This window comes from Typha angustifolia, chromosome 4, assembly GCF_048772165.1.
Source record: "Typha angustifolia cultivar Huaian chromosome 4, ASM4877216v1, whole genome shotgun sequence".
Lineage (NCBI taxonomy): Eukaryota > Viridiplantae > Streptophyta > Magnoliopsida > Poales > Typhaceae > Typha > Typha angustifolia.
This window is the reverse complement of record NC_133242.1, coordinates 4,008,231-4,032,341: the sequence shown is the minus strand read 5'-3', so window position 1 is coordinate 4,032,341 and position 24,111 is coordinate 4,008,231. Positions and strand designations below refer to the sequence as shown.

The following is a 24,111-nucleotide window of genomic DNA, read 5'->3' as shown; positions in this document are numbered from 1 at the left end:
CTGGGGCCCCACTGCAGGAGATTTTGTACTACCATATCTGGTCAATATCTCACAACAACTATTTGTGTTGTTGTTAACAATAGATTTTGTCGGCAAAGCCACACCAAAAAATTAAAAAAATAATAATAAAAATTAAAAAAAAAAACAAGATCTCCAAGTAGCTCTCATTTTAAGCCCAGGTAATTATTATAGAAATAATCCGGTGGTTTAGTGATTTAGTGGTTCGGCTCAACAACTCGACTCCGTTCTATTGATGGTTCAGTGATGCAGTTGGCTAAAAGAATAACTTGACAGTATTTAGTTTAAAGCAATAGTTTAGCAAATGCAAACAACTTAAAGTCTAAACTATGTGATTTATTATATTGGCTAAAGTTTTGTAGGACATAAGTGTCTGTATATATTTACGAAGGGTTGGCATCTTATTTAGCTCGTATCTAGCTTTCGAGCTCTTGAATAATAAAAGAAAAATAAATAGTTGCACCAAACTATTATCGTAAAGTTGGTAGGTTCTTCAAATAATTATTATGGATAAAATTATGAGAATGATAAGAGAAAGCAAGAGTGATTGAATTACAAAATAAATAAAATATAAGGTGTGGTTATAAAAATCCGTATTATATTAAAAAAAAACTCATAATTCATAATACTGTTTATTTGATTAAAAATTTGTTCCTCTGTTAACTCGTTACAGCTCCAAATCATCGTATGCCCGAAACTCTTGGAATAGATTTATTACGTACAAGAACTTACGACCACATTTAACACCCACCACAAAAAGAGAAAGAAAATTACACACATAATATTATAAATAAAATCAACCAAATCACTCAAAATTCGGAGATCTTGAGCAGCTCGTCCGCATGCTCCTGAATGACCTTCCACGCGCTCCTCACGTGGCGCTCCTCGGTCAGGGTCGCCCCGACAGCGAATCTGATCACGTACACCCCGCCGATCACCGCGTGCGTCATGTACAACTTCCCGGACGCGTTGACCTCCTCGAGCAGGCGCCGGTTGACCTCGTTGATCTCCTCCTCCTCCTCCTCGCCGACTCGTAAGCCGGGCAGCTGCGGCGGCGCGAGGCGGAAGCAGACCATGGAGAAGTGTCTGGGCACCGCCACCTCGAACCTGCCGTCCATCCTGACGAGTCCTTCGAAGATCTTGGCCAATCCGACGTGGCCTCTGAGGAAGTTCCTAAGATTGGCAACGCCGTAGCTCCGAAGAACCATCCATAGCTTGAGAGCTCTAAACCGCCGGCTCAATGCGATCTGCCAGTCCTTGTAGTCCACCACTTGCTTTGACTCGGTCGCTTTGTTCCGTAAGTACTCCGGATTGGTCGACAAGGCTTTGACCAGCGCGCCAGGCTCCTTGACCCAGAGGCAGCAGCAGTCGAGGGCGGTGAAGAACCACTTGTGCGCGTTGAAGCTGAAGGAGTTGGCATTCTCCACTCCGTCGATGTACGGCCGGAACTCCGGGCATATGCACGAGCTGCCCGCGTACGCCGCGTCTACGTGCACCCAGACGCCGCGCTCCGCCGCCGCAACGCACAGCTCGTCGAGCTTGTCCACCGCCGTCGACGAGGTCGTCCCCACCGTCGCGCACAGGTACAGCGGGACAAGCCCGGCCGCTGTGTCGGCGTCCATCGCGGCGCGGAACGCCGCCGCTGACAGGCCGAACGCGTCGGCGCGGGTGGTCTTGATCGCGCGGAAGTTGTCTGGGTGGATGCCGGCGATCTGCGCCGCCTTCTTCAACGCGCAGTGGGTCTGGTCGGAACCGTAGACGACCAAGTCGCCGATGCGGCCGCGGCCGAGCTTTCTCAGCGCGCCATCCCTCGCCGCCGTGAGGGTGCACAAGATAGCCTCACAGGTCGTCCCCTGAAGCACGCCGCCGCCGCCTCCGGAGAAAAAGTACTCCTTCGGTAACCTTAGCATCTCCGCGAGCCAGTCCATGACAATGGACTCTAGTTCCGTGGCGGCGGGCGACGACATCCAATTGAAGCCGACGACATTAAACCCGGTGCTGAGCATCTCCCCGAGGAAGCCAGCGGTGCTTCCGCTGGAAGGGAAGTAGGCGAAGTAGTTCGGGCTCTGCCAGTGGGTTAAGCCGGGCACGATGGTGGCGGAGACGTCTTTGAGGATGGTCTCGATGGGCTCGGGTTGGTTCGGGGCGGAGTCGGGTAGGAGTTTGCGGAGGTAGCCCGGATCCACTTCGCTGCGAACCGGGTAGGTGGCGACGTCGCGGTAGTAGTCGGCGAGGAAGTCGATGACGAGGTAGCCTTGGCGCCGGAATTCCTCCGGGTCGAGTGGGTTCAAAGGACAGGCCGGGTTGGCAATGTCTGCAGCGAGGCTACCCATTACTGCTAGTATGAAAGGAGTAACAAGAGAGAGAGAACGAGAGAGAGAGGTTGGTAATGGAGTTGGAACGTGGGATGAGAAGAGAGGGGAGGGTAGGGTGGAGTATATATAGGTGCAGAACCGAAAGGGTAGTTGGCAAAGTTGGCAACTCGTGCTTAAAATAATTCTTTCTTTTTTCAAGAACTTATACTTATAATTAAATGAAATTATTAGAGTGCAAACAGTTTCATATCCAAATTATTCAAATACCGCTACTACACTACATTTGTTAGACAAATTGATCTTAGAGAATGGTAACTTGGGTGTTTCATAATTTATTTTATTTGATATTGATTAGTCTCAAGTATATGACTAATTTGATATAAAATAATCATACATGAGATAAAATAATATTTTATATTAAATAACAGTTTATATTTTTATTCGACTCCTCATTTTTTCATATATATTTTTATCTAACACTCTATTGATATTTACACAGATTAACTACTATTGACTTTGATCTATAGTTTACGTAACTTTCCTAGTTAAACTATCAAAATGCTCTTAATTATTAGTACATTTTTGGACTCATACCTTTGTTATTCAAACTATTTATAAATCACCTCATTAAATCAAAAGGTTCCTTTCCAGATAGAATTACTGTACCTTACCTACCTCCCGAGAGGAGAAACAAGAAAGAATTATTAGTGATACCTAGGCTAGTCAGTCATAAATTTAATCTATCATAAAATACAGTGACTGTTAGTAATATCAAATATTAACGGTCGAATTTGATTGGGGTTATGATTAGAGCTTGATATTAATTTTGAAATCAAAACGGATATCAGAGAGAATAGAAGTATCTATTTTTAAATTTGAAAAAGGTGATCTATAAAGCCAACTAATAACCAATAATAATAGAGAGAGTTTACGCGGGGGCGGGGCAGCGAGGGGAAGAAGATACGATGAATAAATTATTGATTAAACAACGCCTCGTGATTCACACCTCTCCATTGTGTTTTTATTATTCGCCACGCGCATAACGACTGCATCCAAAAGTCTCATCTTCTCTCTCTCTCTCTCTCTCTCTCGTTCTATCTCCTCGTGTCTCCAAGAGATCCATGCAATGCAATGCAGTGCTAAGAATTAGTATTACTTTTGCATGGCAGATCTACCATTTATTACGAGTGTTCTTTTGGTGACTTTTCAGAGTGATTTTTAAGGCCTGGTTTGGTTCGGGAAAGAGAATAGTTAAGTTCTTGTACCTTTTAAAACTAGTTTCTATATCCTTACGATTAAATTAATACCCTTAGTTTTTAGATTATAATTACTATATATAATAAGTTTTGTTAAATATGGTTTTTTATAAAGTTAATAATTATATCATATATGGATGCAAGACTAATATGAGGGTTAAAAAAAATTCAGATAAAAAACTCTTATATTTTGCCTAATAAACACAATAGGGATATTTTGGTCAGTTAAGCGTGCTCTATTAATTTTGACAGAAGAAATTGTCGGTTTTAATTTGGTCATAATTATCGGATATTTTGAAGTACACGGGATAAAGTAATTTTGATCATAAGTACAGTCGGTCAAATATATTTAATATTTTTTTTCAAATCTTGCGTATTTGATATATATATATATATATGTTAAAAAATGATTTTTAGTCATTTTATCAATAAATTTTTAATAAATTTAATAGATCACACCCTATATTCTACATATTTTATAATTCACTCCTATCTTCTATGATTTACACAAATTATAATTACTATATATAATTAGTTTTGTTAAACGTAGTTTTTATAAAGTTAATAATTATATCATATCCCGATGGAAGACTAATACGAGGGTTAAAAAAAAATTCAGATAAAAAACTCTTCTATTTTGCCTAATAAACACAATAGGGATATTTTAGTAAGTTAAGCGTGCTCTATTAATTTTGACAGAAGAAATTGTCGGTTTTAATTTAGTCATAATTATCGGATATTTTGAAGTACACGGGGTAAAGTAATTTTGACCATAAATAAAGTTGGTCAAATATATTTAACATTTTTTTCCAAATCTTTCGTATTTGATATATATATATATATATATACGTTAAAAAAATAATTTTGCTTAATAAACATAATAAGACGTACTTTGGTCATTTAAGCATGCGAACGACGAGAAAATTAAAGGGGCAAGATAGCCATCGAGGGTAAAATGAACACCATTGAACCAGTGGCACTTCTATTCGCTCCTATCTTCTATGATTTTAAGGAATCTTTTTTATTTTAACACCCTAAGATTACGGGAATTATGGGAATGCGATGTGAATAGGTGATATGATTCACGTGTTGCATCGCTTATTATTGGAATATCCTTGGCATCCAACATCCCAAATTAAAGATTCACCTAACCTTCACATCTCCAGCATGTGCATACGCAACTTGGCTCATAAATTAGCTAATAAATAAATAAATATAGACGTTCCTTTCTTTGCCCAAAGCTCACCAACTTACTCATCACGTACACATTATATATTTATGTACTTTGAATGCACCACAAAACATCGAACTGGCAAATCAATTGCCACAACGCTATTGGTACTATGCTTGTTATATCTGTTAGTTAAATTTAATAAAATATTTCAATAAATTATGTATATTTTAATTAATATATTAAAAATTAATAGTTATAGTAATGGAATCTAAAGTCTGTAACTATAGAATTCAGAGTTAAATGTATATGCAATCCGAAGATACTAACTGAGAAAATATAAATCCAAGTACACTACGATATTAATTGACACTAACTAAAGAATGTCTTTACTTCTACTGAGAAAATCTATTAAAAGAAACTCTAAATCTGGAAATATTTTCTATTTTTATATTATCTCAGGTACACACTTAAAGAATATATAATATATATTTTCTCTCTTCATACTTACCTCGATCTCTTATAGTCTAAATTACACGTTCTCTCTTCTAATTAATAGGGAATTAAACGATATAAAAGCCATTTAATGTTGCATGTGATGATGACACAAATTATAAAGTAAAATTAAAATAACACAAATTATATTAGCTTACGATACAAATTAAACCTTTTTTTTTTACTGAAATGGATCAACACCCAAATTATAATATTAAAAGAGGTTTGTTTCACTCTACCTATTACATATGTAAGTTAACAAAATATAATTTTAATCTTATTAGCAGTTTATTTATTTATTTATTTATTTTGCCACACATAAAACGCTAATACGATCAATGTCTTTGATATAATAAGTTCGATAAAAAGAATTATATATAAACTCCTCCTACATGTAGTCAAAATTAAAAGGCTCGAAATTTGAATAATTCTCTTCTAAATTATATTATTATATGAACTATTGTTTCAAAAAGTGACTTATTAAATCGATTTTCGGAATACTAAGATCTATCTTATTGATGCAGTGCTTATATAGCAATAACTATATTACTTTGATAGATAATATAAGAACTTCCATACTAAAATCTCTCTCGCTAGCATGTGGCATGCCAGCATGTGCATTAAGCATCCAATGCTTGGCATTATTATGCATGTTTCTTTCTTGTCCCAATTTATTACCGCCGACCGCTCCTAATTATTCGCCACGTTTGTGTGTATATATAGCATGCGTGACATGCATGCATGGACTTTTGGTTGGCAAGAGACTGACTAATGGGAACATGCATGGCCATAAACGATAACACGGATTCGTATAGGTTATTTAAATAGATGTAGTTTATTAGAGTTAAGAAACAGATTAATTCAGATCGTAAATAAATTATGTGCGGAATTAGCGAGTTATTTAGATTATAATGAGATTATTGGTGAAGCATTTCACACATAAATAAAAGTGAAAAATATATATTTTTTTTAAACAATGTCAGAAAATAGAGAAGTCTTTACAAATATATATATATATATATAGGTAAATACTTCAATGCCCAAGAATAAATTATAAGTATGATCTGACGGAACAGCCGGTTTTACCGATAAAACTCATCCGATACTGGTTTCCGGTTCCAACCCGTGAAAAATGGCATATTAGTTCTTTTAGCACATCTCCCTCTCGCTTTACTCTCTCCGTTCTTTCTCTCTCTCTATATATATATTAGAGAACACTAAAGTTGGGAGAGAGAAAAAAAAAAATAACTAACACCACTTTTCACTATTTAATTTGGGAGCTTGCTTGATGGTCCAAAATTGTAATATCTTTTCAGTTCGATCAAATCTATATTATGATTTATGCGCCTGCTTATTACTTTCATTGTTTCATATAGATTTTAATTGAGATAAACACACGACCAACTTGACAGAACGAAGGAGGGTCACACAAATATAAACATGCACCTATATTGTGCTTTGTGGGCCTACTTATTAATTTCATTGTTCTATATAGATTTTAATTAAGACAAACACATGACCCACGCGATAGAACAGAGGAGGGTGACACGAAGATAAACATACACTTATATAATCTAACCCAAAAAAATATATACTATAAATAAATATAAAAATATTACCACACATCAAATCTATCGTTACATAATTTGGCAAGACTTACACACCGAATTATCTTACTTTAGATTAGAGGTAATTTTAAGAGTAAAAAGTTAGAATACCTGCTCTAAATTTTTTCTTAACCAGAAACTATAAGGAGCCTATCAATAGAAGAACATTTTATATATATAATTCTTGCTCATTCATATTTTATCTATGACTTAAATTACTTTTACTCCTTTGAATTTTATTTTATATTATTATGTCTTTATGTATTTATGACAAAACTACGTAGACAAATATCGCTAACAAAAGTAACTTAAATGATCATGCATCTGTCAAAAGAATATGCATTAAGAAAGAAATATTATGGTGGCTTAATTTCTGAGACAAAATAAAAGTTCATGGAGTAAAATAATTTTTATTCAAGTTGACATAATAATACAAATATTTAAGAGTATAAAATAATACGTGCATGCAAACTGCATGCACGTACATGACTTGCTTGTCACACTAGCTATCGTGGAGTATTTTATTGAACTCGGAGATCTCTGGTTTCTCTCTGTTGAAGCTATCCTCTCTCTCTCTTTCTATGATTTAGTTTCTTTTTGGGTTAATTACGCGGACACCCATGAATTATACCTGATTTATACGAAGATCTTCTAAACTTTTTTAGGTTACAATGTCACCCCTAAATTTTGAGACGAAGTGAAACGGGTAACGATGTTGACAAAAAATGCGTAATGACTAACTATACCCCCAGTAAGCTAACCAATTTAACTAGTAGAAAGAAATTAATTTATGAAATTACCTATATACCCTCAACGAACTTATAGATTTTTAAGGACCCAATTTCCCTTTTTCATGTACTTGTCTTTTCTCCTTCACGAAACCGACGAGAAATCGAACCCAGCAAACCCTAGTAGACGATCTTGGCCAGCAAACCCACTCTCCGGTGTAGCGATCTTCCCACATTGTGATCATAAAGGAATCCCGTGACTATTGGCAAATGATTTCATTCTTATAAGAGCTAGAGAAGATTTGGCTGTTAAGTAAGAAAAAATAAAGTGATCTCATCATATTTTTGATCTTCGAGATGTATTTTGTGTCGTATACGCATGGTAGTGATCTTTGGCAACTTTTCATCTTGGAAACCCTATAATGTATAATTAAATATTGTCTGCCTTGATATGGGCAATGTGTATGTCATGGATTTCTAGGGATTGAGATTTGTATAAAAGGTATTAATTTTGGCATGTATTTGTAATCTCTAGATGTCCTTAAGGGAGTAAAAAAACTAGTTTTGGCATTTCATAATCTACACTTATATTGGGGTATAGTGTTTGAGTTGAAAGTTTATACCGTTCCATGTTTTTTTATTTGCTACTATTTTAGGGTATAATTTTATAACAGTCATTTATTTATAGTATTGCCAACAGATGTGTGATCCTAGTCATATTTTGGCTATACATTATGGTGGAAAATTTGTAAAGGAACCCTATAAGTATTATCTAGATGGTGAAATTAAGTATACTGATGTTGATCCTGATCTGATGTCATATATTGAAATGATGGATATTTTAGAAAAGTTAGAATTACCAAGTAGAATCAAGATCTATTACATGTACCCTCAGACATATTTCTTTGGATTTATCTAAGTAAAAAATAGATGGTTATGTGCTACTGATGTTTAGTTAACATAGTCCCTCAACTATTATTCAAGGGGCTTACAATTGAGGGACCTATAGTTGAAAATAAAGGACTTATAATTGAAGATGAGAGTTTCACAGCTGAAAATAAACAAAGTGCAAGATGAGGACAACTATCAGATTGAGAAAGAACTATCAGGCAGTGAAATAAGCAGTGAACATTCAAATGATAGTTCTGAAGACAGCTATAAATGGATTGATAGCTCATCTAATGAAGATGGAGAAATTATTCATAGAACAAAAGGAAAAATGCTTCAGTGGAAAAAAGAGATTCATCTCATGGTGCATATTTTTTGGATAATGATCAGCAATCAAATAGTAGTGATATCATACAAACCATTCTTCACTCTTCAGATGATGAAAGAACACAACTATTTGAAGAATATCATGACAAGGTATTGAAAACTTCTAAACTGAAGCTGTAAATGATTTTCCTAATTGTGACAGTATTTAGAAAGTTGTTAAAGGAGTATCACATTAAAAATGGCTACGAATTTAAGTATTTATAGAATGAAAGCTCAAGGGGTGACTATTATTTGTAAAAAACAATGTGGGTTTAGATTACATTGCCTCTCCAATGCAAGATAGCTCATCTTTCCACATGTAGTTGCATCTATAATTTTGACGGAGGAGAACAAAAAAATTGTGTCCATGAATGTTTCCATTTGTTAACGTATCTGAAGTCATATGATCATATAATAAATCCTATACTAGATCAGAAGATATGGGGCCATTACAATTATAACCCTATACAACCACCTTTCATAGTAAGACAATTATACAAGCCTAAAAAAGTGAGAAGGAAAGGTATAAATGAGCATAAAAAAACCCCCTCAGAGTTAGAAAATATTTTACAATATTAAGGTGTAAGAAATGCAATTAAGATGGACATAATGTAAGAACTTGTGGACAATCAGCAAAGAGACAGGTAATCACTTTCACTTTTTTTGAACAATAATTACTTTTTTTGTATTGTCATATTTTTCACTTATTGAGTTATGCTTAATAATTTAGTGGTCCACCAGCCAGTGCATTTGCCCGTGGTGGACTGACTAGTGTTCCAGCAGTTAGTGGTGAACCAAATAGTGTTCCAACAGCTATTAGTCCACTAGGTAGTGTTCCAGCAGCTATTGGTCCACCAAGTAGTGTTCCTACATCTGTAAATGTGTCAAAAGTAAAGAGAAATGGTTCTTCATCTAGCAAGATCTGCTACTCTTCAATTTTTGGCAAAACTATTATTGATTCAACTTTTTTAGTAAACTACTACCGAAACTGTTCTTGGTTCAACTTTTTTAGGAGGGCAGAAAAATCAGAAGAATTGGAGATGGAGTATTTTCATCACACCCAGACAGAACTTATTCAGCTTCTACTGCTTCAAGAGTTCCTCCCACACAAAGCAAGCCATACAAAACTTTAGGAATTATCTGTGCTAATTTGTCTGAGTTTGAGACAGGACTGTTTGAGACTATATACTAATCTGTATTAAGTTAACTCAGTAACTTGTTTGTACTAAGTTAACTCGAGGTATTTTGGTCAATCATGAGCATTTTTGAATGCAACATATGTCTAGAGCATTATTATATGAAGTTTATTTGGTGGTTTAATTGGATTATGATTATGCACTTGTTTTATTTGTGACTGTATTAGTTGTTCATGGACTGGTTGTGGTCTATTGGTTGTGCAATGCTTTAGATATTTGCTTATTAGTTGTTGTAGCAATCTGAATAAATGAATTTCATCACAGCCAAAATGTATTGGTTGTTCATGTAATTGTAAAATTAAGTCATTCAGATTTTAACTACTATTCTTACTTCAAGAAAGCTATATAGCAAGCTTCACATAAAATTCATTCATTCAGATTTTAATAACAGGGTCATCAAGAGAGCTATACAATATAACTAGTAATCTTACTTAACAAACATTACTAAAATTAATGTAACCAAAATAAGATACAAATATTTTGATTTCATCTCTCTTCTTTCCGGCTTCTATTTTTTTTAACAAATTATCATTTTTCTTGCAGATCTTCTCGTATCTCTCTTTCATGTGCACAAGCATTCTCTCTAGATCCATTTTATCTGCCTGTAGAATCTTAACATTTTTAATTAACTCAGCATTCCCATAGCAAGTGATTTCAGCATTCCCAATGTCTTTGCCCTAGAAGAAGTAGGAGGATCAATTTAACAGTTACCTTGAAATTAACGACCCATAAATCTTCTTCTAAGATTATATTCTGTAAATGAGGTTCTAATCGCTACTCATAAGCTGTAGTAGTATGTAATCGACCAATTATTCATGATTTGGTGGCAATTGCTATTGCTACTATTGAAGGATGTCATAATCACATGGGAGGGAGAGCACAAAATGGAGGCAAGGAAGGAGGGAAGAACAGAGGCAAGGAGGGGGGCAGAGAACGGGATGGCGAAGGAGGGAGGTAGAGAACATGAGGTTTCCTCTTAGTTCGGGTTGGCAATAATGGTGGGAAGAAGGGTTTAGGAGAATATATTGGAGGAAAGTGGAAGGGTAAAATGGTTCATTACTATTGGACCAAGATGAAATTTAGTTCTTTTCCCTCAAACAATGGCATGTAAGTCATTTCGCAAGTAATGTATTCTAACATGATTATCACGTAAGCCGATTTGCCTAATTTTCCTATCGGCAAACTAACAGAAGGGTGACATTGTAACTCTTTCAAAGTTTAGGAATGACATTGTAATCTAAAAAAGTTTAGGACGTTTTCGTAAAAACCAGTATAGTTCAAGGGGTGTCCATGTAAATAACTCTTTCTTTTTTAAAAGCAACTAATCACGATGGATCGAAAGACTTAGTAATATTTTGAAGTCGCTAAGTTCTCTGGTTGTGATTGTAACATGAAATGTTTTTAGTCCAAAGTACATCATGTAAAGAGAAAATTAAACCCTAAATAATACAAACAGTGACTAATTGTTGGATTTTTTAACTAATAATAATTTAAGAAATAATTACTAACAACTACAATCAGGAAGAAATAATTATAAAAAGTTGCAAAAAATGGATCTATGCCATTATCTATACTACTTATTAGGACTAGTTTTAAAAAAGTTTGTGAACATATAAGGACCAGTTTAAATTTATTTCAAATTCAAAATTCAATTGTTTGTTATTTTAGTATTTTGGGTACCGCCAAAAAGTGCAGAAAACTCTCGCGGAGGGAAGTTTTGCCGCCAGAAAATTCAAAGGTTTAAAATGAAAATGGAAAAATTAGCGACGACGCCGAGAGTTTTACCCAAATCTCCTCGTCTTCTAAAATTTTCTTCCAAGGTCTCTTCTCTATCTCTCTTGATCTCTAGCGTCCAACCATGGCGGATGTCGCGAATCTAGAGAAGATGGGCAAGGAGCTCAAGTGCCCCATTTGGTATCGACGCTTTCTTTTTCTCCCAAAGATTCATCTTTTTTTTTTTTAAATCTCGAATTCATCAATAAAACCCACGAAATTGTTCTCTCTTTTCACTAATCATCCAATTCTATTAATGTTTTTGGCAGCTGGAGTCTCCTCAGCTCGGCGGTCTCGATCGCATGCAATCACGTCTTCTGCAAGTGAGCTTTACTCTACCTCCTTTCTCGATAGTTTCTATAATCACTACGAATATCTATTTTGATTTACTTTTTGCTCAGTTCGTGCATCTTGGAGTCGATGAAATCGGCATCTACCTGTCCGGTTTGCAAAGTTCCTTTTCGCCGAAGAGGTGCGTTTACAATACAATCTAATCCTATCGAATCCTATGAAGATAAAAAAAAAGAGATATTTTAAAGAAAAATTGCATCTTGAATTCATTTGGTCGTTTCCTCTGTTATATTTGTGTGCTGAATCTGGTTGTATTTTAAGTTTATGACATGCTCTAGGTAAACTTAGCCGCACAGTAGAAGAGGATTAGATGAACTCAAATGGAAGGTTAAGGTTTTTAGTCAGCATCATGGTTGATTGTAGCACTTGGGTCCCTCCATGCATATATCATCTTATTTTCCTTGTTACTTTGAATCAAGGACTATGGTATATTGACGACAATTTGAAATGGACTTATGCGAATCCATGGGAGCTTTCTTACGAGCGTAATTAATGGAAATAAATAAAGTATTTGCTCATAAATTTGTTCTCTTCTTCATAAGGTATTAATTGCTTGTGATTTAAGTTCATTTGTTTGTCATAATAAATATGGTTTGATCCTGATGCAGAGGTCCGTCCGGTTCCTCACATGGATAGTTTGGTAAGCATCTTCAAGAGCATGGAATTTGAGACAGGAACTAACATTCTTTCAACTCAAGTAGCACCTGCAGAGAAAAACTCAGGTATTCACTGCGAGATTGTTTGTAAGAGTTTGGAAGGTTGTTTTAGTCCAGTAACCACTGATGTGAGCCCATGCAACTGGGTTTACTCTTGTTAGATAAGTTTTTATTAGCCGTGCTATGTGACAATGATAACAATAATTCATTGCATATAAGCAATTGCCACAGTACGAGGCCTAATTCGAGTTTCTTCGTAGCTGATCATTTTTCATGCGATGAATAGCTTGGATTTGTCTTCTTGTGTGTTGACTACTAACAATTTTATCTGCAATCATGCTTAAAGATGGGTCAGAACGAGATGATAATGATGGAAAATTGGATGCACTAGAAACCTCACTACGTGAGAAGAAAATAAAAAACAAAGGATCATCAAGGAAGAAGCAAAAGCAATTGTCTGATGGTAATGCAACGACTTCTATTTTATGCCAGCCAACAAGGCCTTCTTTCCCTACAAAGAAACGGATACACGTTACACCATACCCTGTTTCTGATACTCCAACACGACCACCAAAGGTTTTGAAGTTGCAAAACATGAGCAGTCCGTTGAAAGACAATGATGAAACAGATAAGGATGGGCAGGTAGCTTCTGACAAGCAGAGTAGTCCTTCACTGTCTCCCTTTTTTTGGCTGAGGGAGGAAGAGGAACAAGAAGAAGATGGGCTGGAGAACGCAGAAAGACTAAGTAGTCAGCATACATTGGATACACCTTCACATCACAATGCACCTTGTTTTAGTGATATGAAGGATTCCGACGATGAGATGCCCTTTAACATGACTCCAATTGTAAGCTTTTCTATATCCAAGTTCATATGCTTTTGGCTCTCAGCTTTATTCTTACTAAGATTGCAACATTAAGTGCAGAGTAAAGCAACGGCTATGGAAGCTTTTGACAGCGAAGTATTTGAATGGACCCAGAGACCTTGCTCTCCTGAGCTATGTTCAACTCCACCGAGTAAGCAGGTCTGCTGTTCAATTGAACAATACCTTTTGGAATCATACTCTTTACAATTTTTATCAGTATCGCTTTGTTCTTTTGGTGTGTAGTTAATGTTGAAATCTTCTTTATATAGACTAAAGGTAGGAGACCACTAGACAAGATACAACAGAAAGATTGCCAAGAATGCTCAGAGAATGGGGCACTTTGCAATGATGTGTCTCTTGCAAATTTGGAAGATGAAACTGCTGATGCCAGAAAAAGAAAATCTAAGAAGAGAAGAAAAAATAGTAAAGCTCAAAAGAAATGTGTGAAATCCTCTCTGTGCAGTACCACAGATGTTATAACCTGTGAGTCCAATCAAGAAATGAATATTAGCGCCAGCGAAATAGCTCCAAATTCAAGCGTAGAAGATAAGGATTCAGAAAGAACTAGTCCATCAAGGCCCAGAATGAGAAAAACCCGTAGTGTTAACCGTCTCCCGCTCAGTGATAAAGGACAATGTACTAAAGCACCAACGAGTTTTACGGATGATGTGGCTATGGTAGAATTATCTAAGCAGTTTCATACTATACATGCAGAAGAGAAGGACAATACCGAAAAAAAAGCAGTACTGGTTAAAGCAAGGATGAGCAAGACAAAGAGCAGCCTTGAGTCTGCAAGAAAGCGAATGAGACCAACATCTGGTCATGCTACAGATAAAATACTTAAAGAGGTTTCTGCCGGTTCTGTCTCTAAAGCAAAAGCAAGGAGTCAGAATTCACAGAAAATGAACTCAAAAAGACCAGTACTCTTGGGCAATACAGGTGAAAATGCCATTGATTCTCACAATGCACAAGACAAGAAGATCAAAAATACGCAAATAATGGAATCAAACACGCAAGGAAGAATAACAAATCAATCTGCTGATGTATCTACTAATAAGGATGCTATACATATTCCTCCTGCTTTAATGAGCTCTGGATTTAGTGACAATGAAAGTGGAGTTATCCAAACAGATTCTTTGGCTATTAAAAAGTTGAAGAAAGTTGGTGGATTCAGCAGAAAGGATAGTATATTGAAAAAATGTGACAATGCTTCTGAGCTTTCCTGTGCTTTTTGCCAGTCTGCCAGTATCACAGAGGTAACTTTGATCCATTAAGTCGCTCAAATTCTCTGTCAAATGGCATTTTCTCTGAAGTTTTTACACTTGAGTTATTCTGCAGGATTCTGGTGAGATGGTTCATTATGTCAATGGGAAGCCTGTTGCTGCTGATTATACTGGAGGAGCCAATGTCATACTCTCTCACAAGAACTGCATGGAATGGTTAGTATTCTTCTCAAGTTTTTCTCAAACTAAGTTTCATCTAGTAGTTCCTTTTTTTTCTCTACCAGGATACTAATTAAGGAATCTGTTCTAACACTTAAAGGGCCCCTGATGTATATTTTGAAGATGATAAGGCCATCAATCTTGCAACTGAGTTAGCAAGAAGTAGAAGGATAAAATGCTGTTGTTGCGGCATTAAAGGTGCTGCCCTTGGATGCTTTGAGAGAAATTGTCGTAAGAGTTTCCACTTCACTTGTGCAAAATTAGTTCCAGAATGCCGATGGGATGATGTAAGTAAATATCATTTCATGAATCATGAAGGCCTTATGAGAGGATAGGCAATTAAAAACTCTATTCTGCCTGTGGTAAACTTTTTTTGAACCATTATGACAGGAAAACTTTGTGATGCTATGCCCTCTTCATCAGTCATCCAAGTTACCATTCGATACTTGTGAACCCCAAAAGCAAACAAAAAAGAGAATTACTTCAAAAGGGTATGCATAAGCTCCTGTTAGTTCTCTCTGCAATTATAAAATGATTAAGAATATCAAGGTATTCTGGAAAAAATTTCTTTGAATCAAGTATAATGATTGACTTTCCAGATTATCTGAAGTTTCTGCAAGAAAATCTGGTCATGATTCTAGTCAGATGTGGACATGGCCTTCAGGATCAGCAAGCAAGTGGGTCTTCTGCTGCTCAGCTCTTTCTGATGCCGAGAAGGTGGTTAAATATTTTTCCTTCAGTTTTCCTACTAGGGGCAATAACTTCTTTTGTATAACTTCTAACCAAGAAGTTTAATTCAGGAAACTGTCTCAGAATTTACAAAGTTGACTGGTGTGCAAATCTTGAAATCTTGGAGCCCAACTGTCACTCATGTTATTGCATCAACTGATAGGACTGGGGCATGCAAGAGAACCCTCAAATTTTTGATGGCAATCCTGAATGGAAAATGGATAGTAACCATCGATTGTAAGACAAACTTAGCACACTAAAGATTGACTGCTTCAGTAGGCATGAGATAGCTATGTAATGATGGTTTCATTGCAGGGGTTAAAGCTTGCACGGAGGCTAAGAAACCAGTTGATGAGGAGAAATTTGAAATCATCGTCGATGTGCATGGAATTAATGAGGGCCCTAGACTAGGAAGACTAAGGGCCATCAACAAGGTAATTTCTCAAAAGACAATCTGCTGTATATAAACAAACGGTTACATTCTATAGTGACTATGTTGTGCTTCTCTGCTGCATAAATATGATGTTCTTATCTAATTCTCCTGTTCACCTGCAGCAACCAAAGCTGTTCAACGGCATCAGATTCTATTTCACCAGAGATTTCACGCCATCTTACAGAGGCTTTCTTCAAGATCTTGTTATCGCAGCTGGAGGGACAATTCTGCACCGGAAGCCAATTCTAAGAGACCAGCAAAAGTTGCTAGCTGAATCTTCACTAACCATCATCATCTACAGCATTGAGCATTCGGGTAAAAGCAACCGTAGCGATGATCCTTCAGTTTTTGATCGTAGGCGAGCTGAAGCTCAGGATCTTGCTCAAGCTTCTGGGAGTAGGATTGCAAGCAATACATGGATCATAGACTCAATAGCTGCCTGCAAGCTGAAACCTCTTACTTGAAAGGATAATGTTGCTCTGATATTATGGCAAGAGCCTATATTTTGGTTCACTTTTTTATTGAATCCGATTGCTGTGCAGGGATGTAACTGTCCTCACGAGGTTATTCTGAGCAACAATACTCAATAATTTTGCCAACATCATTACATATGCACAAGAGGCTTTCTCACTTGCTGATTGTGCTTTCTGAGCTTGTCACTAATTATCTTTGTGTGATTATACTTACCTGTTCTTGGAGCAGATTGCGATATATATTCTAATCAGCTGTTCTCTCTTTGATCAACTCGAATAAGAATTATAGTGAGAGTGCTCAACTCTCCAACACAATACAGTAGCTCATGATCCAACAAAGAACCATCATAAACCAATGGCTGGAATGTGGATGAGGAGAGCAAAAACATGTGATAAGCATAATGTTTGAAGACTAGGTTTTTTCATCACTTAAATGTGTTGGTGGTGTGACCTTCACCTGGCATGCATGTGCAAACAAGTGCAGGTCGAAAGAAATGAAACAGTGCAATCTCAACAGCATATTTTTCAGTAAATAAGAAGATTTCAACATCTTTGGTTGCTAGATAGAAATGATAATAGAAGCTCAAAATGGAATGTATCCGGTGTAACAACTTCATGTAGTATAGTTGTCAAAAGAATATGAAAAAGGAGGAACTAAACCGGATATACATTACTTCTACAACAGTACAAGGGGTCATGAAGCAGTGAGTATTCGATCCTTAGCCGTTCAGTAAAACAGCACAGCAATTGGAGCACAAAAAATTGGAGCCAGTACCCAGCCATCTGCTCATAAAAATGCTGCAGATGATGAATTATGAGTGGAAGAATTTAATCATCATGAAGCAGCAATGCAATGTCATCTGAAGTTGCAGCACTGTGCGCGACCCCTTGATAATTGGTCCCAGAGACAAATCATTTGCCTGGGAGACTGGTAATGTGCTGTATAATAGTTCTCCATGCAGCCATACTGACAGAACTTCCAGCTGTGCGAGTACTGCACATTACCTGTAGAATTGAAGTCTTCTACCCACATGCCCATGCTCACATCTTCCATCTTGAACATCTGTATGAGGTGAGAAGTATATATTAGAGCGTGCAGATTAAATGTGTTGATATATCATGGCGTGTGACAACAAAAGTGTCAATTCTTTGTCGTCAGGCTTACTCTTAGGCTTCGGTTGGCATGTCGAGACACTATATATCTTGCAATATCACTTGAAATCACGTAGCCAGGTCCATTGGCATATGGCGGATATATATCTTCCGGCCATTCCTACATCCACCAAAGAAATAGAAGTTTAACAAAAAAAAGTTACAAGTCATTTAATTAGAATCATAAATTTATCACAAACAAAACTAATGAAAACTGGTTGAATATGCTGAATTCTAAAATAAGTTGTAGAGAGACAACTTACTTCATGAGTGACTGCCCATTTTCCACTTCTGAGAGGCCTATGTAGGAGGTTTAGGTTACCCATGTAAAGAGATCTACTTTTACTGATTGCATTCATTTCTTTCAGTACCACATCGACCCTGATAAATGTATCATCATCACATTTCATGATGTAATCTGCAGTTAGATTGTATACCTACAGGACAAAGGTCACCAGTTAGCATGAAAAGTTTGGACTAACTGGCAAACACGAAGAGGTTAGTACCTAAGTAAGCAAAAGGAAAAAAAAAAGGCTCACCCCAAATTCACAAATCGCTATTGTTTTAAGAACTACTAACTCATAGCGGTCCATGAATGGCATAATCACCATATCCCCAAAATATTCTGCTTCTTTCCTAACCGCTGCGTTTACCTCCTTCCTTGGACCCTGCACAGGCACTATACATGAAGACGAGAAAGAGAAAATAAACAATCGATAGTATAGTAATCAGCAAATACAAGAAAATGTTTAAAATTTAAACCAACAAATCATATGTACAGGCATGTCCACAAAAGGGTCTAATTTCAATTGTAGGGACAATGATACAAGAAACCGAATGTCCAACTAACAAGGACGACAACTTATTACATCATTTGCCGATTTGCTTAAAGAAAGATGTTTTCTCTACCTTGGAAACATCTCTCCATGAAGACAGAACATCTAAAACAAAAATAAGTCTCCAAAACATATGATTGGAATCTCAGGAATAAAGCTTTTTAATGTGTTTTGCATTATTCATGCATATTACCTAGCCACTCTTGTCATACATAAGTTTTTGACATCATGGGACTGGAGAAACTGTAATTGTGCTGTTATGATCCCAACGCAAGTGAATACACAGATAACTGAAGTGATTTTTTGCTTCTATGAACCTAATACACATGAATTCACCTTAGAATACACATGAATTCACCTTAGGTACTAGTGCTAGAAATTCCCCACACCAAATCAATGTTTTTGATGCTGGCATGAGCCCATCGAGACCTGGGACTTTCTGCTCATTTCTAATTCCTTAAGCTAATGTAGCAGCAAAAGATATGCATGAGAGGTCCAATATTCAATTTAGCTCCACAAGAGAATCTAAAGCGGATAAGGTGATGAGAGAAAACACATTCATGGAATAAATAACAATTGGTTATTTAGTTATATTCGTTAGTATTTTAATCATGTCAATAAAATCAGACTTGAATATGTGTGAATTGTTGTTTCCTAACTATTGTTTGACTGGCCACCTTGATGACCAGATACCTTCATTAGGTGGAGCCTGCCTAGCCACTGGGATAACTCTGCAATTGAAGTTCGGCATCGAAAAAGCTTCCTACTGCAGAGATGGGAGTTCCTATCCTCGTGAGATAGAACTACAAATGTACTTCAAATTCTTGTATCTATATTCTCATCAGGCCGCATATCATAGTATGAGTACCAGTATATGAGGACAAGATGGTGCTTAATCACCAAAACGTTTGTCCTAAGAGCACTGCAGAACCATCAAAGAATTGATAATGGTGAGAAAAATATTTTGATATGACATCTATGCTATGTGAGATGTCTATGGTCTCAAAAGGAAACACCTACATATCATTATGATTACTTAAGAAAGGTAAATGATTTTGGAAATATAAGAGTGTCATGATTTGAGAAAAGAATTGAAGCATTGAAACTTCAGAGTTCAGATAAGATAACATTTGTGACTTTTATGTTAAAGAACCGATGATTTTTATGATAAAATTGAAGGGTAAAACCATTACAACATGTTACAAAATATCTACAAACATTTAGCCATTAACAACAGAATGACAGATCTAGAAATACTTTCAAAGGTCAAGGTGATGAATGCATAGAGCAAGTTCAACACATAATTTTGAATGTTATAACAGTCAAAAACTTGAAAGAGTTAGGATTATAGTCCGAACGATAGATTGACAATATTCACAGTATCATTTTCCTAGCAAAATCAATTATAGAATGTGACCAACATATATGGATGACTTGCAATGTATTCACTGAAACACAAGCATGTGGTCAGACGTGTGTGCGCACGCACACATGGGCCAGATGATCGAACAAGAAACTAAAATTATTTACGAAAATATATCTTACCAAGGCAACAAAGAAGCGGGCAACTACATTTCCTAACTGGAGTGCTGGATATTGCATCCAGGTTTTTCTGATAGCCATGCGCTCAGCGAAATGATTTGTAGCAGAGAGTATACCAATGAAAAGTTGAACTGGTTCTTCAGGTAGAGGATGGGCTTTCCAATTCTCTGACATTTCCAAGACTTGTTGAAGAGAAAAGCTGGGGTGAGATCTAGGAAGAGAGGTAGTATATATTGAATGAACGTCCACATTTCCTTTAACTGCTAAACCTGTTGCATCTTCGAGAGTAAAACCCTGAAAATCATTATTAACAATTTTGAAAATTACTGAGAGCTAGAATCTAAAAGAGAAATGCATAATGCAACTTAATTAGATTTCTGAGCAGAGACAACTTTCAGACAATCAGTTCATTAAAATTTCTAGATGTATAACAATACATACCGTTCGGTATGGGAATGAAGACACATGCCGGCCTCCTACAATAATATGATATCCTTCGACACCGGCTTGGATTGTGAGAACAAACATCCTGCCCTCTACAAATGGAAAGGGCCACGTCATTTCTGGCTTCTTTGCACGACCTATGAACCTCTGCAACCATGAAGTTGTTTTGGTTTCCTTTGAATCAACAATATCACTGCGTTCCCACTTCTCACATCTTGGAAATCCATCAACTACAGTAATGAGAATTGTATGTATCAGCAAAAACATGCTAGCTCAAGTATAACAAAGGCATTCAAATAAAGTACTAGATTTTGGAACTAATCAAAAATGAAAGAGACAAGGTACTAGGCTACTAGCAAGAGCAATGATGTGTAGCAGCATCAGGAAGTCCTCACACTGAAGAACAATTAACTGAGCAGGTCATACAACATGATTTTGGTAGATTAGGTGATGACATCCACTTGACATACAAAAATTAACAAGTCATATAATATTAAGACATCCAACAATAGACCATTTAAGTGGACGAATTGAATGAACTAATTATATCGGTATCAGCTATGGGTACTTAAAAAAAAAGAAAGTAAAATGCCTATCACTATAGTGCTCAGAAATCTCAATTAAGAGCTGGAAGTTAGTATTGACTACTAGCCAGTAGTCTCTGATCACTAGGAGGAATACTTATTCTGGATATGCATTCTACCTACAATTTATAATGGAAACAATAAAGATAAAATGATAAGGAGGTTAAAACAAGTACATTACCAGTATCATCAGAACCCTTGGACCGCAACCCGTCGCACCGCATAGCTTTCCCCCATTGCATCCGGTAGCACGTGTTAAGCTCGATAATTGGCTTCTTACTCCAATCCCCCTTCAGCCGCGGGTTCAAATGCAGTATCTTTGGTGGATCCTCTCCATCCACTGCCTTGAGTCCCCGGAGCTCCACCATGAACTGCGTCACCATCACTGTCTCATCCCCCTCTCCCATCTTCGCGAGTTCCGGCACGTACTCCTTGTGGGCCGAATGTGGCGTCCCGATAACCGTGATCGAGGATCCGACCGCCAGCCCGCAAGGTAAAAACAGCAATTTCTCATCATCATGCCCCACCTTTCGGCCGATTGGTATCGAAATAGACGACGGACATGCGTCTGAGTTCCTTTCCACCACCGGATTCAGCTCTCCACCGGCATCGTTGTAGCTTGTCGCCTCCTCCCACGCCTTGAGGCCCAAAGCCCACGCCTCCGTCGCCATTTTCTCCAGCTCCGAGAAGTTTCCACTCCGAGTCCAATTCTTGCCCCGGCTCTCGCTGTACCGCTTCAAGATCTCCCCGGTGATCCGGCCGTACCCGCCAGGATTATTCGCCGCCGTCGTCGTCCATGGCCGCGCGCGGAGGATCAAAGGATCCGTATCCAGCGTCCGATGGGGGGTCTCCTCCCTCAGGCTCACCTCCAGCTTCCGGTGGAACCCACCGTGCTCGTACTCGACGCCGGGATCGTCCGATGCGATCTCGAAGAAGTGGCGAAACTTGAGCGAAATGAACAAGAGGTAGAACGCGGCGGCGGCCACGAGGGCGTGGGACGGCCGCCACCGCCGTCCGGCGAGGGTCTCTGCACTCTTTGCCCGCTTCATCGGGAGCGCGAGCTAGGGCAAACCCCCGGGGATAATCCAACCAAGGAGGGAGCGACCAATCCTAGAGCTCCGGAGTCGAAATCCTAAGAGACGGAGGAGGCCTGGCCTCCATGGAAATTTCGAAGGACAATCTCTGGGATCGAAGAGGATTGGTTAAAAGAGGCGGAGAAGGAAACGGGAGGGAGGAGTCATTATTAATTGGTTAACTAAAAGCAATTAAGCTTCAAAATGGGAGTTATAAGTCACTAATAAATAATTTTGTCCTTTTGAGTTATAATAAAAACGAATAATAGTTTGGTTCCGTTTTAATTAAGAGAAAAAGGTTAGTTTTTAAGAGGAATTAACTAGCTAGTAACGGTGGATTGCACGTCAACGTATGCCAAGTGGAATGGATTTTGGGAAGGAAGGAAGCTCCGCGACGGCGAATAGTAGGTGGCCACGCACGTTCTCGGGTTGTTGGTTGTCAACTGTAACGAGAGTCGTGCATCGGAAAATAAGAGTGAGTTACGATAAAAATTAGGGTAATTTTATAAATTACGTCCAATATTTTATCTATTTTATAATTCACTTAATGTCTTCAATAATTTTATAACTCCGATCTTTTCAAATTTTTTTATAACTTTTATTTAACACCTCGATATTATTCTGATTAACTCATATCTACTAAATCACTAAAATACCCTCATCGCTATTTTTCTTCTCTCTACTGAAAGACACGAATAATTTATATATTTAAAAATTATTTTATATATTATAACGAAATATTTTTTATTGGTACCGTTTAAATTAACGAAACGTATTTATATAGAAAAAAATCTTAATGACAAGACATAATCATAAAATAGATAAAATATAAATTGTTATTTAGAAAATTATCTTAAAAAGTAAAATGTAATATGGTTTTCATAAGAATAATACAATGGTCCCACTAATAATATTCACCGTTAGCTTTTATAAGCTAACTATAAATTAGACAAATAAGTTAAACTCTCTCACAGAAATAACTATAACGGATCCAAACTACGCGATGTAAATTTATAACCGTCGTCCTAGATTAGTAGAATTCAACGGCTGGACTACGGTGGTGAGGTGATGGTGAAGGAGTTCGGTTTTAAGTTTCAACCGAATCCAAGCTCTATTATCTGTACATTGTGTACCACGTGATAATTTATTTGTCAAGAAGACTAGTAGGATATTACTGAGAAGCTTCACTTACGTGTACTCCGTTACGTGTACTCCCGGACTCTTGGCAACATGCCAGCATCTAAAGTGGTGGCAGAGTGGTAAATACCAGGAAAATGCTTGGGTTATCTGGGAAGGAAATGGTTCAAGTATTCTATAATGTCACTTATAATGCTCTCAATAACTAGTATGTCTTACTTGGCAATAGTATATTTGCATAAAAGGTTTAGTAAAACACCCACTATTCTTTTCGCAATTTACATAATTATCAGTAGCATTATAATCGATGTTATTATCAAGGACGCTCTTGATAAAATGTCAGATAATGTCATTATATGCGTACAATTTCAATTAATAAGGAATCCTATGGTTTGAGAACACAATCATTGGTCGTCACGGACTGAGCGTTTTTTGAGTTTTTCGATAAGTGCGTGCTGCACTCTAACATCTTCGCGACATGAAATAAGTCTTGAATTAAAGTCAGTAAAGAACTAAGAAAGTCAGAAATTTTTTACTAATACTTAGAGAAAAATTACTTTGATAAAATTTCATTTTCTTTTA

The 24,111-nt window shown here is 37.1% G+C and overlaps 3 protein-coding genes across 3 annotated transcripts; 1 reads left to right on the top strand and 2 right to left on the bottom strand.

Moving 5' to 3' along the window:
- Window positions 1–659: 659 nt before the first annotated feature.
- On the bottom strand, window positions 660–2,421 carry LOC140759329 (tyrosine decarboxylase 1-like). The gene has a single exon (XM_073095859.1). The coding sequence runs from the start codon at window positions 2,349–2,351 to the stop codon at window positions 828–830; it is 1,524 nt and encodes a 507-aa protein (XP_072951960.1). The 5' UTR covers window positions 2,352–2,421; the 3' UTR covers window positions 660–827.
- Window positions 2,422–11,814: 9,393 nt separating this feature from the next.
- Window positions 11,815–16,957, top strand: LOC140759272 (protein BREAST CANCER SUSCEPTIBILITY 1 homolog). Its single transcript, XM_073095784.1, has 14 exons — window positions 11,815–11,954; window positions 12,083–12,136; window positions 12,215–12,285; window positions 12,773–12,886; window positions 13,167–13,666; window positions 13,745–13,843; window positions 13,954–14,940; window positions 15,023–15,123; window positions 15,227–15,413; window positions 15,517–15,617; window positions 15,726–15,843; window positions 15,927–16,092; window positions 16,171–16,289; window positions 16,411–16,957. The coding sequence occupies exons 1-14, from the start codon at window positions 11,899–11,901 to the stop codon at window positions 16,750–16,752; spliced, it is 3,015 nt and encodes a 1,004-aa protein (XP_072951885.1). The 5' UTR covers window positions 11,815–11,898; the 3' UTR covers window positions 16,753–16,957.
- Window positions 16,958–17,256: 299 nt separating this feature from the next.
- On the bottom strand, window positions 17,257–22,580 carry LOC140759216 (hydroxyproline O-galactosyltransferase GALT2-like). Its single transcript, XM_073095715.1, has 7 exons — window positions 21,501–22,580; window positions 20,733–20,965; window positions 20,295–20,585; window positions 18,453–18,581; window positions 18,177–18,350; window positions 17,927–18,034; window positions 17,257–17,824 (listed from the first exon to the last, which is right to left on the bottom strand). Exons 1-7 carry the CDS (start codon window positions 22,366–22,368, stop codon window positions 17,618–17,620), a joined length of 2,010 nt encoding a protein of 669 aa, XP_072951816.1. The 5' UTR covers window positions 22,369–22,580; the 3' UTR covers window positions 17,257–17,617.
- Window positions 22,581–24,111: the final 1,531 nt, after the last annotated feature.